The sequence below is a fragment of the Quercus suber genome, unplaced genomic scaffold (genome assembly GCF_002906115.3).
Source record: "Quercus suber isolate HL8 unplaced genomic scaffold, Cork oak 2.0 scaffold_622, whole genome shotgun sequence".
Taxonomy (NCBI): Eukaryota; Viridiplantae; Streptophyta; class Magnoliopsida; order Fagales; family Fagaceae; genus Quercus; species Quercus suber.
The window spans coordinates 113,723-129,625 of NW_027070065.1; the positions used below are offsets into that span (position 1 = coordinate 113,723).

General features: G+C 35.8%; 3 protein-coding genes across 5 annotated transcripts; all 3 read left to right on the top strand.

Annotated features, from left to right (window-relative positions):
* Positions 1–3,797: 3,797 nt before the first annotated feature.
* On the top strand, positions 3,798–4,970 carry LOC136064087 (6,7-dimethyl-8-ribityllumazine synthase, chloroplastic-like). Its single transcript, XM_065765361.1, has 3 exons — positions 3,798–3,966; positions 4,058–4,188; positions 4,944–4,970. The coding sequence occupies exons 1-3, from the start codon at positions 3,798–3,800 to the stop codon at positions 4,968–4,970; spliced, it is 327 nt and encodes a 108-aa protein (XP_065621433.1).
* On the top strand, positions 4,899–9,602 carry LOC112024071 (6,7-dimethyl-8-ribityllumazine synthase, chloroplastic). Its single transcript, XM_065765335.1, has 8 exons — positions 4,899–5,184; positions 5,266–5,396; positions 5,503–5,598; positions 6,847–6,942; positions 7,084–7,162; positions 8,740–8,786; positions 8,901–8,960; positions 9,209–9,602. Exons 1-8 carry the CDS (start codon positions 5,010–5,012, stop codon positions 9,245–9,247), a joined length of 723 nt encoding a protein of 240 aa, XP_065621407.1. The 5' UTR covers positions 4,899–5,009; the 3' UTR covers positions 9,248–9,602.
* Positions 9,603–11,229: 1,627 nt separating this feature from the next.
* LOC112024059 (inactive glucose-1-phosphate adenylyltransferase small subunit 2, chloroplastic) lies at positions 11,230–14,768 on the top strand. Of its 3 annotated transcripts, XM_065765357.1 has the most exons (9): positions 11,230–11,631; positions 11,856–12,146; positions 12,253–12,522; positions 12,622–12,786; positions 12,949–13,052; positions 13,172–13,283; positions 13,471–13,569; positions 13,750–13,872; positions 14,312–14,768. In XM_065765357.1, the coding sequence occupies exons 1-9, from the start codon at positions 11,446–11,448 to the stop codon at positions 14,426–14,428; spliced, it is 1,467 nt and encodes a 488-aa protein (XP_065621429.1). In that variant the 5' UTR covers positions 11,230–11,445; the 3' UTR covers positions 14,429–14,768. The 3 variants fall into 3 exon arrangements, 2 of the variants coding, with proteins under 2 accessions (XP_065621429.1, XP_065621428.1); XM_065765356.1 differs by having other exon boundaries at positions 12,253–12,786; XR_010625738.1 differs by lacking the exons at positions 13,750–13,872; positions 14,312–14,768 and having other exon boundaries at positions 12,253–12,786; positions 12,949–13,084; positions 13,471–13,553.
* Positions 14,769–15,903: the final 1,135 nt, after the last annotated feature.

The following is a 15,903-nucleotide window of genomic DNA, read 5'->3' on the forward strand; positions in this document are numbered from 1 at the left end:
GAGGATGAAAGTAAGAAGCCCAGTGTCCAAGGAGCTGGTTCGAGGACGACTCTGTCCTCGGACATCCGAGACCATAGAAGTGAACAGCACCACACCATCAAAGGGGGTCTTCTTGAATATCCAAGGAGGAAAGAGTACCACGCGTCAACAATGGAATCACTGCGGAGGAGTAAGTTAGGACGAGCTGTCAGCCTCACATTAAATCACAACTAACGTCCTGGCCGCATTAATAGGAGGGGATTACAGAACAGTGTTGCCTTGTTGCTGAACCCACAAGAAGAATGGGAAGGTGGCTGATGGGACAGGTATCAAGTAGTGGCCTGGTTGCTCAACAAATGTAGGGCTAGATCAATTGGAAAGGAGTATATAATGTAAGGGATCCCTCTTGGGAAAGGGGGGAAGAGAAAAGAAAAGAAGAGGAAAACGGTAGCAATCTACATTCTCCCGAAGCAATTGTAACCAATCACCAAAGAAGTAATAAGAACTGCAAGCTCCCAAAAGAAAGGCCGAGGAACATCATTGTTCACTTTCATCTGCGTTCGCACTATTTAAATCCAGAGCTACAGCAGTTGTTCATCCCTACTAAGGCCTAGTTCTTACCGCTCTCTACAAATTCATTGCATGGCTAGCTGGGCTTGGGTCCACTCCCTCAACACGCAGGAAGGCCGAACCTAGTCTCTACAATTGGCGCCGTCTATGGGGAGAACTCGTGCATTAGTAAGGACAACAGCCAGGCATGTAGGATCAGACCCTCACCAAGGGAGTTCCCATCGGCATGAACCGGCTAGATCCCAGCGTCAGAATAACTATGGTGACACCTGGCACAGCCAAAATGAGGAGAACGGACGATTTCGAGAGGGAAGCGTGCATACCTCACAAACTAGTGAAAGCCACACCCATAGAAGCGGTCGCGTGCCTCAGAGGCATGATAATGGCCAGGCCACACGATCGCAAGAGGTTAAGAGTCACACATCCCAGAGACAGGACGACAAGGTGGCCATGCAGCAAGAGATAGATGATTTGAAGAGAAAGTTGCGCCATGCACGGCGAAGGCAATCCGAGCCCAGCCCTGACTTACCCTCTGACGACGAAAATGATGACGACTACAGGCAAAGGTCGAGAACACCCCCGAGTGAAACTTTCTCCCACGAGGATGAGCACTACCAGAGGCGTAAACGTGACAGCCCAACTCCTAGGGGCTTAGGAAGTGACGTCATGAGCAGGGCACTGGATCAGCTCTCCAGATTACCCTTTACGCGTTGCATAGAAGAGGCGGTGCTCTCTCAGCGGTTCCAGCAGCCAACCTTCACAGTTTACAATGGCAAAACGGACCCCGTGGAGCACGTGAGCCAGTTCAACCAGAGGATGGCCGTCTACTCTAAGAACGAGGCGCTGATGTGCAAAGTCTTCTCATCCAGCTTGGACCTGTGGCAATAAGGTGGTTCAACGGCTTGCGGACAAATTCCATAGACTCATAGAAACAGCTGACCCAGGCCTTTGGTTCCCGTTTTGTTACAAACAGCAAACCTCCTTGGCCCATGAGCGCGTTACAGTCCCTGACCATGTGCAACGGGGAGACTCTCAAAGCTTACTCGGACAAGTATTGGGAGATTTACAATGAGCTGGAAGGCAAGTACGACGATGTCCCATCAATACATTCAAGAACGGACTCCCGATGGGGCACGGCCTGAGGGTTTTTTTTTTTTTTTTTTGAGAAACAGTTACAATATATATATATATATATATATTGTAACTTTCATTAAGTAAAAAATAAATACATGGCATCTTGAACTAAAGTAGCCTCAAGCATACTAAGATTTTCCTTTATTTAAATTACATAGTTATCAATACCCTTGGCATGTCGAGCCAAGATATGTGTTGCTTTTGTTTTATGTGGCAAACTTGTATCGTTCTAAACTCCTGCAGTTTTTGTTGGATCCCCTTAATAATGGGTGCAATAGTCACTAGTGGGTCACCAACCCCTTGGACAGCTTTAGCAATAATCTTATTCAAAACTACCATCGAAGATCCCCACATCCCATGCAAAACTAACACCTTCCTCAAAAGCCTTAGCTTCTACATTTAGGGTTTATTTGGATACAGCTGAAAACTGAAACTGAAAATTGAAAAACACTGTAGGAAAATAATTTTTAAATATGTGAATAGTACTGTGTGACCCATTTTTAATGAAAAAGTTATTAAAAAGTGAAATTTGTGGGTTTGTGAATAGTGCACATTGTGCACTATTCATGGGAAAAGTCAAATAATTCGGCTCTAAAAAAAAAAAAAAACTGAAGAAATGCAAAATGCGTTTGGGAAGCACAAACACGCTTCCCAAACGCACACTTAGAGGGTCGAATAGGATATGTCTTTATTAGAGGATGTACACTAAAGAGTTTACACCAAGTTCTTATCAAATTTAATTTATATATATATATATATATATATTTTTTTTTATACAAGATAAAAATTATTCTCTAACCTAATCTAAGTGTATATTTGTGTGAAGTTCCCTCCTAGAAACTTGAACTCCGATCCTTGCCTCCCACCTCTCACAAGCACTTATACTTATGAAGTAACCATCACGCCAAGGTACGCGGTGATAATTTGTATTTTGTTGACATCTCATCCATTAAAATGATTTTACATTCAATGAAGCATTTAAATTAGAATGAAGCATTCCTAATTAGCTGCAAAATACATTAAAACAGTTGAATAGTATTTTAGCCCCCATTTTTAAAATGTGATGGAATTTTTTTGGTTAACATTTTATTATTATTAAAGTGACCATTAAGTTTAACCCAAAAATCCTCGAAATTTTCTTTTAATTTGTCTCTTAATCGGGACATGCACTACACATCTTAAATGGCATAATGCACTAAACTAATACCAAATCTGTTCCACAAATTTCAAATCAAAATATATGAATTATATCATCAACATGTATGTGAATGTGCATATTTATAATTCCACTAATTTCTACCAAATGAGTAGGAATTTTTTTTCTAAATAACAATAAATATTAAAAAATTTAGTTAGTTGTCATGTTGCAAAAGAATTTTGAAAACTAGCATCTCGAGTGTCTAAAACTCGAGTTCCAAGATAAAAATCAAGTTTTTGAGGTTTGATTTGTAAAAAAAATCCAAGTAAAAATCGAGTTTTAAAAACTCGAGTTCAGAAAACGCCCCTATAGGGCTTAAAAACGTCACTATAGGGCTTAAAAATGGAGTTATAAAAAAAATTTAGCAGAAAAACGCCACTATAGGGCTTTAAAACATTAGTATAGGGCATAAAAATGCCACTATAGGGCTCACTGAACCTGGTATTGAGCACTTATGAAAAAATTTTGCAGAAAAACGCCGCTATAGGGCTTTAAAACGTCACTATAAGACTTAAAAACGCCACTATAAGAGCAATAAAACTATAATTTTTTTTGCATGGAACTCGAGTTTCTGAAACTCGAGATTTATGTAAATAGATCTCGATTTTCTAAAACTCAAGATGCCTAATTTCCTTTATAGTTTTACGCATTGTCTAACTAATCAAATACTCCTCTTACCCGTGATTATTCTGCCTATTCCCCCAAATGAGTAGTATATAGTTTTCCCAACCAAAATTGTCCCAAAACAACAACGTTGTCCTAGACACGACAATGTATGCAAACCCAAAAAGCAAAATAACCACCTCAGCATTTCCATTTGTTTATTTATATTATGGTGTTATAGATCTGCTCTGCTGTTCTTCTGAGTTGACTACTGATTTTTGTATTCTAGCTCAGAACAAAGCGTTTGATGAAAATGGCAGCGTCGTTTGCTTCCACCCATTGCTTTCTTCCTCTCTACCAATCGCGTCTCGCACCAACGCATCATCTTCAGAATAATACTACGAGTTCGAGTACTACCATCCCACTACACCTTAATCGCAACTCAAACTCAAAGCCTCTCTCCTTTTCTTCTTCGCATGCAGGTGAGGCTACCTTCTTCATTTCATTTCATTTCATTCATTCATTCCCTGATACCCACTGTTTCAAAATTCTATATTTTATCTTTTTGGTTAGGAAGGAATGGTTTTAATGCCATTGTTGAGAGTGAGAGGAAGAAGGATCGGTTGTCGTCGTTTGCACAAACTGCTGCCGTGAGGAATCTGATGGGTTCTGTCACCAACACTCAAGCTCTTCGCTTTGCTGTGGTCACTCTCCACTCTCCACTCACTCATGTCAAATTAATTTTACAAATTTTTGTTTGTTTGAATGAAACATAATATATATAATAACGAGTATTTTGATTATTTGAAGGTTGTGGCATTGTTGTTGTTGTTTTTTTTTTTTTTTTTAATTTGATTGTTGTTGTTTTTTTTTTTTTTGATGAACTGATTGTTGTTGTGGTTGTTGTTGCCGGAATTTGGTGGTGGTGTTGTTGTTGTTGCCGGAATTTTTGTTGCCGGAATTTATTGTTGTTGTTGTTGTTGTTGTGTTGATATGAAAAATTTTCCGGAAAATAGCATTTTAGAATACATCCAAACACATAAAAATATTTTCCACAACAATTTTCATAATTCACCCAAACACTTAAACATATTTTCCTTTTCCGGAAAATAACATTTCCGGAAAATATGTATTTTCCGGAAAACGTTTTACACGAAACAAACACAGCCTTAATCGGGACATGCAATACACATCTTCAATGGCATAATGCACTAAACTTAATACCAAATCTGTTCCACAAATTTCAAATCAAAATATATGAATTATATCGTCAACATATATATGAATGTGCATATTTATAATTCCACTAATTTCTACAAAATGAGTAGTACATACTGTTCCCAACCAAAATTGTCCCAAAACAACAACGTTGTCCTAGACATGACAATGTATGCAAACCCAAAAAGCAAAATAACCATCTCAGCATTTCCATTTGTTTATTTATATTATGGTGTTATAGATCTGCTCTGCTGTTCTTCTGAGTTGACTACTGATTTTTGTATTCTAGCTCAGAACAAAGTGTTTGATGAAAATGGCAGCGTCGTTTGCTTCCACCCATTGCTTTCTTCCTCTCTACCAATCGCGTCTCGCACCAACGCATCATCTTCAGAATAATACTACGAGTTCGAGTACTACCATCCCACGACACCTTAATCGCAACTCAAACTCAAAGCCTCTCTCCTTTTCTTCTTCGCATGCAGGTGAGGCTACCTTCTTCATTTCATACATTCATTCCCTGATACCCACTATTTCAAAATTCTATATTTTATCTTTTTGGTTAGGAAGGAATGGTTTTAATGCCATTGTTGAGAGTGAGAGGAAGAAGGATCGGTTGTCGTCGTTTGCACAAACTGCTGCCGTGAGGAATCTGATGGGTTCTGTCACCAACACTCAAGCTCTTCGCTTTGCTGTGGTCACTCTCCACTCTCCACTCACTCATGTCAAATTAATTTTACAAATTTTTGTTTGTTTGAATGAAACATAATATATATAATAACGAGTATTTTGATTATTTGAAGGTTGTGGCGCGGTTTAATGAGATTATCACTAAGCGGCTGTTAGAGGGAGCTTTGTCTACTTTCAATCATTACTCCGTTCTGGAAGACAACATTGATGTATGTCATTTCTTCTCTTCTACCTGTGTAACCAACTTTTTTAATTGACAATCTCTTTGTGTCGATCCAACGATGTTGTTATTACTCGTTAGTTACTGCATTATCTGTGGAAAATTACCTTTCTATGTAAAGTCTTGTATTTCTGTGGCCAAATGTGGGATCTTTTTATATTAATACGGTCATCAAGTTTTTAATTCGATTCTGACTAAGCTGTTATGTTGTAAATGGGGTGTCAATATTTACTCTGATTAGTAGCCAATGAGCTGTGGCTCAATTGACACCTTCTCCCCTTGTAAGTGTTAGGTGGAGGGTGAGGTTGTTTGTTCAAGAATTAAGACCCTTTGGGTACATGTGTAACTTACCGAATTTTTTTTTTTTTTTTTTAATGTACTGTAATTACTAGTTTTGATTATTGGTTATTTAGCTGATGAGTTCGTATTGCGGTTTAGCCAGTCATTCTAATTTATGCTCTGAAGTCAGCGGTTTTGATTGTAATTTGTATGGTGCTCCTCTGTATGTGCAGCCTGGGGGCTGGGACTGTCATGTTTGTAATTGTTACTTTCTTGAAGTATTATTTTTGGACAAGTTTTATTTCTTTAATTTTTATCACTGGTTTATCTGAGAAAAAATTAAAAGTCATCAAGGGGTTAATTTCCATGATATAATAGTTATTGTTGTTGGCAAATTCCACCCCCAACACCCCTTCCCCTCCTTTTTCATAGATGAAAAACAAAGTTCAACATAACAGTCACATTCTAGTTATAACGGTTAATCTTTGTCAAGAAATATTTTGCTTTAAACCGTTTTGTTATATTAGTGACCCACACAATTTCATGCATATGGGTAAGTACTTGTGCTTGTATGCAAACCTTTCAGTCAATCTCTACTTGTGAGCTTAGCAACAGATGCAAATGCATTTCCTTTTTGTCGGTTTCAATCCTAAACACATGGATCATCTTTGCTCTTCCTAAAACACTGAAGTTAGATAACTTCTAAAGAAAAAAAGGTGAAAATCTCTTGTACCATATCTTAGCTTTGCACAATTTAGACTCATTTGATGATATTATTATTTGGGGACATTTCTCACCTAAATGATTACTTATGATAATTTTTTGTTGACTTTGTATATAAATGCTTCAAAGCTTACAGGGATTTTATGCCCTGTGATTGTTAGCTTGGTCTACAGTTTTGACTTTGCATGAGCAAACTTTGACAAGGCATGATTATTTTCTTCACTGTATCCATCAGGTTGTATGGGTTCCTGGTAGTTTCGAAATTGGTGTTGCTGCAGAAAGGCTAGGAAAGTCCCAAAAATATCATGCAATTTTATGTATTGGAGCTGTGGTATGATTTCTTTTCATTATACCAGTTAATATATTTTGATGAGATATAATATTTCTTCATGAGAGTATTCTTTAACTTGCTTTGTTGAGGACATGCTCGTAACTGGTGCCTAAATCTATGAACCATTTCTGTTGTGATTAGATTAGAGGTGACACATCCCACTATGATGCTGTTGTTAACTCAGCAGCATCTGGAGTACTTTCAGCAGGTTTAAATTCAGGTTGGTCTTTCCATTAGTTGGTGAATTGATTTCATTTAATAGCAATACATGAAAATAAAAGACCGATGATTCAATTATTACATTCATCTTGCTTATAAATTGTAGCAATATTTTGGAAATAGTTTGCTTGTTCTAATGAGCTCTTGCTCAAATATTACTTCCCCAAGGGCCCCAACCTATGAATAGGATCAAGGGCTGTTTGAGACCCACAGGGTGCATATTATTTTTCATGTTGGAAATAGACTTTACATATAGAGCCTTTTGTCTCTTTTGTCTACTTGGATATACAATGTCACAGACCAAGCTCATTGGTATTGGAGCAAATTGTGAAATCCCTCACAATCCCTCCCTCACAGTGTGGTTCCAACGACTCGAACCTATGACCGGGCTCTGATACCACTTGTCGGACCGTGTGCCTTACCGATCCATCCAACGACCAATTGGTGAAGGATGAGGGGGCACAAATCTTTTATAGCATTTGATCGCAAACCAAGCCCATTGGTATTGGAGCGAATTATGAAATCCCTCACATACAATATTGGGCTTGAAAATTTGTCTTTGTTTACTGTTAACATAGGAAAGAAAGAATTGGTTCTAAATGTTTTATATATATATATATATTTATAAGTAATAAGATTTATTAATGAAATAGGTTATGCAAGCTCACAATGATGAGCACTCCATAACCTAAAAGAATTACAAAAATTTTGAACAAAAACGAAATGATTCTATGAAAGCTATAAGTGTTACTATCTGTGAGACCCCACACAAAGGACTAATCAAACAGGTGCGAATTAGCATTGCTTTGAGGTCATTTTTTTTATCTATCTTTAGCCTCAAATGTGCGATTGTTCTAAATGTTATTGTAGAGAAAAGATAGAAAAACTCCCTGGTGTGCCCCTAATCAAATTTACTTATCATCTAAAGACTGCAAATTCCTAATCTATTGGGTAGGCTGAGAAACAATTTCTCACTTCATTAGACTTTTAAAGTTATTCAATTGTGGAAGTTTATTTTACCTTTATATAGTTTACTCTTTATATTTTTCTATTAAGAGATAAATAACTTTGGAATGTGTCAGAAGTTCCCAACTTTGTATGACTTTTTAAAATTTCAAACATATGTATGTGCACATACTTTTGTTATGTTATTTAGATAAAAATATCTGTAGTCTAAACTCTAAAGTAAGTCTAGTCAATTGAGTGTGATTGCAGTTGATTATTCATACTCATTATTGCTGAAGGCAAGGTGTAACCATACATCAATTTTGTCTTTTTTCTATTTACTATGTTGTTGAGCAACCTACACATAAATTTATGGGAATGCATATTAACAATTTGTTGAGAAAATATGCAGATTTGCTATTAAATCGATGAACTTGTCCCTACTGTCATTCTATTCCTGCTATCTAATTCAATGAGTTTATATTTGCCTTGACCAAGAGTCTTGTAGTTTAGTGGCATAGCCTATTTATAAGGAGAATCAGGATTCAAATCCTCCCTCCCCTATTGTTGTAACTACCTGATTATATCTGCCTCCTAACAATAGACTGAAGCATTCCCTATTTGACTTTATAGGAGTTCCATGCATATTTGGTGTACTTACTTGCGATAACATGGACCAGGTAATTTGTTAAAACTTTCTATCATGGTCTCCCCACCCTTTTTTGTGTGTGTGTGTGTGTGTGTTCACTACATGAGATGGGATATTTGATTGTTGCCTTTTACAATTATTGTAGGCATTAAATCGTGCTGGCGGTAAATCTGGCAATAAGGGTTCTGAGACTGCTTTGACTGCTGTAAGTTGATGTTAAAGCTATCTTACAAAAAAATGAAAGGAAGTTGTGTTGTTGTGTTATGTCTAATTAATTGCTAATAATTTGATTTATGGTATTATATTTTTTTTTATCACTCATCTTTCTCTCTTGCTTTTTCCTTGCTTTGTTTCTTTATTACTCTAGGTCCATAAATGAAATTGTGTGATATTAGCTAACACGAAAATTATCAAAGTTTTCATGTTGATTAATTAATCTTGTTCCTCCTACAGATTGAGATGGCATCTTTGTTTGAGCACCATCTGAAGTAAGAGATATTTTAGCTGCCGTTGGACATCATCCATGTTGGGCCAAATTTTCTCTTTTTCTATGTGGCTTGCAGTTTCATCTGACAACTATCAGAATATCTTTATCTTGAGAATTCTCAGGAAATTCCAAATGGTCGTCATATCATTCCAAAGAATAATGGGTTATTTGTTGATTGCTTTGCTTCACCCTGAAAAAGTTTAGTGCTGAAGCTACGTAGACACAATAGGAGCAAGGCTCTGGTTCTTGAATATTGATGTGAAGAATGAGAATTGAGAATTATCTTTGTACTATGCTCCCTTGTTGTTCTATATGATTGGACATTTTGAATAACATATGCTAGTGATTTTTTCTTTTCAAGTGCAAAGTGCAAACCATTAAACAACAATTCTCAGTAAAAAGCAAATTCATATTACCGTCCCACCTGGATGGTGTGGTGGCTAATGCTCTTTAATCCAATTTAACTACAAATATTGCAGATGTATTTGTGGTTTTCATCGATTATTTTGCTTGATGTCATAGTTAAACCATGGCATTTGCCTTTTGCATTTTTTTGTCCAAAGCCATTTTATGAGTTTCTGCTCATAAGCTTGGACAATGTTTCATGTGTCTTTGGTGGGTCAAACTTGAATTGGTTTGGTTATAAAAGAATACCAAAAGTTGTACCAATATTGATGAGAACCGCAATTCGATTGTTTAATTGTGTAAACCAAGAATCGAGATGATTAGATCAGTTTTACATACAGATCATTTGAGATTATTGTAATTTAGTTCCTTAGGACTTTTTCTTGCAGTTCATAGGGCTAGGTAAAATGTTAATGCTTGTAACTAGTATTTTCTTTGTGATCATGTAACTTACGTATCCTAAAAATAGATAATATAGATCAATAATAATGCACAATGCATTACCTTGGATCTAATTTGATGTTTAGAATATGAGGCTATGGCTTGATAAAATAGATCATAAGATATATGTATGGTTATATACTATTCAAGTACGTAGACACTAGACACAATAAAGCACAAAAGCTGGGGGACATTAATGCCTACCTTAAGACACTACTTAACTTACTTCCCAAATAACCAACATCAAAATCAAAAGTTACTTGCAGGACAAAGGAAATCTTGCAGTTGCGGCTTTCTTTTCTGTCTCTCCCCCACAAAAGTATTTTGTCTGTGTACCTGCTCTACGAAGCATAAGATGTGGATCCCACACCATATACCTGTAACTGTAACTGTAACTGTAAAGATAATTTCGTAAAATTATATATATATATATATATATACATACATGTGTGTATACTGTTTATTGAAACCAATTTTATTTATTTATAATTGAATAATATGAGAGAGGAGAGTGGAGGTAAACAAGCTTTGAGACCCAAAAGCTAAGACAATAATGCCAACCTTCCTTCGACACTACTCTATTCCAATATTTGGTAACAGACCCTGACCTGACTAGTGTAGTGACTACTTCACTATTTATTTTGACCAAAATCCCCTTCTTCTTTTAGGCTTCTACTCCTCAACCAACCCCAAAATGACCAAAAGCCATTTTAGTATGACACAATCACGTGTTTCATGAGCAATAATGTTAATATTATTGACATTGTCTGATGTGATTAAAGCAATCTCTTTCACCTGGTTTCTAATACCCTAGTTTGTAGTATTAGACATGTGTGTGAGGGTAAAGTGGTCAATTCAAAGTGGCCTTTTATATGGAACCTGGTATTTTGTCTTCTAGTTCTAGGACATCTACTAACCATGATTCTCTTTACATATTCACGAACAAAGTGAAGGAATTGCAAAAGTATAAAGAAAAAAAAAAGCAATAAGAAGCTTAGAATCAAAGTTAAACATAACACAACTCAAACAAAAGATCTTCAACAAGATTTATGCTGGCTAAGGGGCCAAAGCTTCATGTTTATGGATTTATTTATGCATGCTTATCATTAAAAAGAAATGTTAATTGAGTACCACAGTATTTGGTCGGAAATTAGATCCTAGACACTAGCATGCATTGGAAGATTTCTCTGCAATAACCATGAGGAAGAAGAAAGCAAAATATTCCCTTCTTATTCTCTCTATTAAATCTCAATTGAAGTAGAGAGGAGAGAAGAGGCACATAACTTTTGTTACAACAAAAGTTGCATATAATATCATAGATATCATAGCTTTCTATTGCTCTATCTTGTGAGTTGTGATGGTGATATTGCAGCTTTCTCTTCACACCCCTGTAAATCCTCAAACAAATAGTGCCATTACTGGATTAACAAGTACATGTCAAAAACGCTCATCGAAGTTTCATTCTACTCTTCCTCCAAGATTGTTCATAACCAATTCACATGAATCTCAATACCCCTTTTCACTGTTCCAGCCAGCTAATGAGGTGTCACTAAAAATCTTCAAATGATTTTCCTAATGTTCTTCTCTTTTCTTTTTCTTTTTTTCTTTTTTTCATGCATAATCATACAAATTCATCATGACAATTGTTATTGTATTTTGTTTTTCTAGGCATTAGTTGTAATCTGTTTAACCCGTATTCCTTGGCACGGTTCTAGAAGAGTGACACCAAGCATTTGCGATTTATATTTCTGATTTAATTATTGTCAGGGTGTAGCAGCAATTGTGTTTGGAGATGGACCGGAGTCAAGGCTTTACCCATTGACTAAAAGAAGATCGGAAGGGGCTATTCCTATAGCAGCAAATTACAGACTTGTTGATGCGGTTGTTAGCAACTGCATTAATAGTAACATAAACAAGATATATGCTCTTACACAATGCAACTCAACTTCTCTCAATTCCCACCTTTCCAGGGCTTATTCTGGATTAGGTATTGGGAGAGAAGGCCTTGTCGAAGTAATTGCTGCTTATCAGAGCCCTGAATATGAAGGCTGGTTTCAGGTTTAAATGCATACATTTCTCTATTACAAAGTTTTAACTTCATAATACATGTATGCATAAATTTATGTTTTTTTGGCTATTCATGATTCTATGTACTCAATATTAGGGAGCTGCAGATGCTGTTAGAAGATGCTTGTGGGTAATGGAAGAGTATCCAGTGTCTGAGTTTCTGATCCTTCCTGGTCACCACCTCTACAAAATGGACTACCAGAAAATCATTGAGGCTCATAGAAACAGCAAGGCTGACATAACTATTGCAGCATTGGGGGCTTCGAAAGATCAAGACCCAGGTTTTGGCTTTCTGACCATGAATTCTGAAAATCAAGTTCTAGAGTTTAGATTGAAGTCAGAGAGTAAGCCAATCAGTTTTGTTTCTGTAAGTTCTCTCCCTCTCTACTCAAGCTCTCCTATGTTTAAATTTTGGTTTTATAATTATTCTGGGAGTTTTATGAGAATATTCAAATCTGAAATTCAGGAGGAAACCTCAAGAAAATGCAATGATATTGCTTATTGTTATTCAAGTATGGGAATATATCTCATTAACAAAGATACAGTAGTAAAGCTCCTAAGAGAACATTTTCCCAAGGCAAATGACTTTGCAAGTGAAGTAATACCAGGTGCAATATCCATAGGAATGAAGGTCAGACTTACTGTGCATGCCCTTCCTCTTTGTTGCTTTTCTTTCCAAATATGAAAGTGCTCTCTCTCATTTTTTTTCTTTTCCCATTCAAATTTGTTGTAGCAATTGTTTCTCTTTATAGTTGCAATCAGTGATAAGATTCTCCTCCTTTGTGAGGTTTAGGTACAAGGTTTTATCTTTAATGAATATTGGGAGGACATGAGGAGCATTGAAGCATTCTACCAAGCAAATATGGAAAGCACAAAGAAAGCAAACATAGGATTTAAGTCAGTAACTTTAATACCGGGAAAGGCTGAAAGTATAATAGCAGTTCATCACTTTAGTGAATGTTTTGCCTAAATTGGACACCTCACCTACTAACACAAACTTCATCCTTTCATAGCAGTTTCTTTGATAAAGAGTCTCCTGTGTACACTTTGCCAAGGTGTCTGCCTTCAACTCTTATAACTGACGCTGTCATAACAGATAGTGTCATCGGAGGTGGTTGCATTCTCAATGTAAGGAACTTCTTTATTTGCCTCTTTAAGTTTTGATAGTAAATTTTGATGGTAATCAGTTACAAAGTATGAAACAATTACATATACATAAAACAAGGAAACATTCACATCATGCAAATGTTTTCTTAGTTGTAAAGGTTCTTTTACTCTGCTGTTTCTAATATATTTTTGACCTTTCTAAGAGTAGAGGTGCAAGATCAAAGGTACGGTAGTTGGTATGAGGGCAAAAATTCGAGAAGGGGCTGTAATCGAGGATTCAGTGATCATGGGTTCTGATGTCTATCAAGTAAGAGAGACCTAAATCATTTATACATAGATCACTTTGTAGATATTTTGGAGAGTTTAAAAGAACTCAAAAATGAAATGTTTTAGCTCTTTTTCCCATACAGACTTCAAGTAATTTCTTTCCAAATCCTCATTAATAAATAATAATCTAATTTATTGTGCAAGTGTATGTTCTCAACAGATGGAAAATATTCAGTGTGGCATGAACAAGAAGGGCATTGACATTCCTATAGGAATTGGGGAAGATACTCAAATACGGAAAGCCATTGTAGATAAGAATGCAAGAATTGGCAAAAATGTTTTGGTATGTAAAATACAAGAGATAGTCAATAGTTCTAAAGAGCCGATTGAATCAAGCTCATGAGCATTACTAACTTTCATTCTAAAGCTAATTAAACTGTCAAGAAATTTATTCATATTCTTAGAATGAACGCGATAAACAACTTCATTAATATATTATTTGTCATCCATTTTCAGATTTTTCTTTAATATTTGCACTTGCATTGTTATCCCCAGCATGCACGCATTAAACAATTAAGTTTTTTAAGAGCAGAAGAGTGAAAGAGTTATCTGTCAAACATCTTTTGTGTTCATGGCTCTGTCTAGAAACCACCATACTAATTGTGCCTTTGTCCCTCCAACCTGCAATTGAAATAATAAGTGGTTCCTCTTTTTCACAATTCATTGTGCATCATGTGTTCTAAATTTGAGGCATTTCTTGTCCTACTATTGGTTTGATGCAGATTATTAACAAAGACAATGTCCAAGAAGGCAACAATGAAGCTAATGGCTTCATCATCAGTGGTGGAATTGTGGTCGTTCTTTGTAGTGCAGTGATCCCAGATGGCAGCATTGTATGAGAGTTATGAGTCAAACTTATTTTTTCCAATTTGATTCTTCACTCAAAAAAAAAAAGAGAACAATGACCTGGTAGCTTAGGAGCAAATGTATATTGCATTGTTTACCAGAGGCGTTGCCAGCAACAAAGGAAGAGCTTAATGGCATTGCTCAGTTGTCCCATTAAAGAGAACCTAGGTCTGAATCACCCCTCCCCATTTATTGAAAAAAGAGAAGAAAGTCATAGTCATTCACATATTTTATTTTATGTAATTTGTAAATTTCACATTCCTTCATTGTTTCTATAAATTTCACATGAGGAGAATCTGATTCAAATCCTCCTCCCCATATATTGTAAGCAATAAAAAGAGAAAAGAAATTCATTGTCATTCACATATTTTATTGTGTGTATTCCTTCATTGTTTCTCTATTACATAAATCTGTTAATTTTTTTTTTTTTTTTTTCTGTGGTTGTCCGTATGGGTATGTTTGTGTGTATCTGAGGAAAAGAAGAGAGTAGATAAGAAGTTTGAGACTAAGTTCGTTTTGCACACGGAAAAGAGAGAGAAAAAAAAGTGTGAAATTAATAAAATAATAGTATGCACAACTACAGTATATACACTATTACTGTAGCAGATGTGTAAATATACACAGTTTTAGAAGGATTGATGTGAGAAATTTTATGGCTTAAATGTGTAAAATTCATTCTTTTTCTATTATGCAAGAGAATACAAGAGCTAGTGTGGATGCTCTAAGGAATTATTATTCCCCTATAATAAATAACTATTACATTACATTATTACGTGCCTATTACCTTAGTTTTAAAAATCAGAATGGTTAAAGAACCGAAAATAGGTTCAAATGGTGAGAATAATACTTTCCAAGTGAGATAATCCCTAACTACCTCTTAGCTTAACTCTTTCGGAAGATTCAATAATTTGATTGAACATGGGACAAATAGTGAGAATAATACTTTCTAAGTGAGATAATCATTGACTTACCTCTTTTGGAAGATTCAATAATCTAAAATTCCACTCCTAATTGCACTTTTTCAGTTCGAAGTGCTTATAAGCCATGGAGATGCGGGATCAGCCTAATGTGGGTAGTAGCTCTAACGATAATGACCTTAAGAAGTTTTAGAAAAGGCTTTAGGGTCTACCAAAGCCTTCTTTGGTTAGCACGGATCTCCTATCAACGCAGCTAACGGTTGCACAAATTTCATATCATCGTGACTGAATTCCTAAAGCAATTCTAGATTGATATAGATAATTGGTGCAAAGTTCTTCAATGCAACACACTTCAATCGGTGAACCGGAAGTAGAGGTTTTTAATCGATAAAGACATTATATCAAATTTTGTCAATCAACATTGAAGGTGTTTTTTATTTATTTATTTAAGTCTTTTTTTTTTTTTTTTTTTTTCCTACTTAAAAGTAAAAAAGGAAACAAATTAATATAGAAGGAAAATTGAATGTTAAAAGTCTCCTAGAGATCCATCT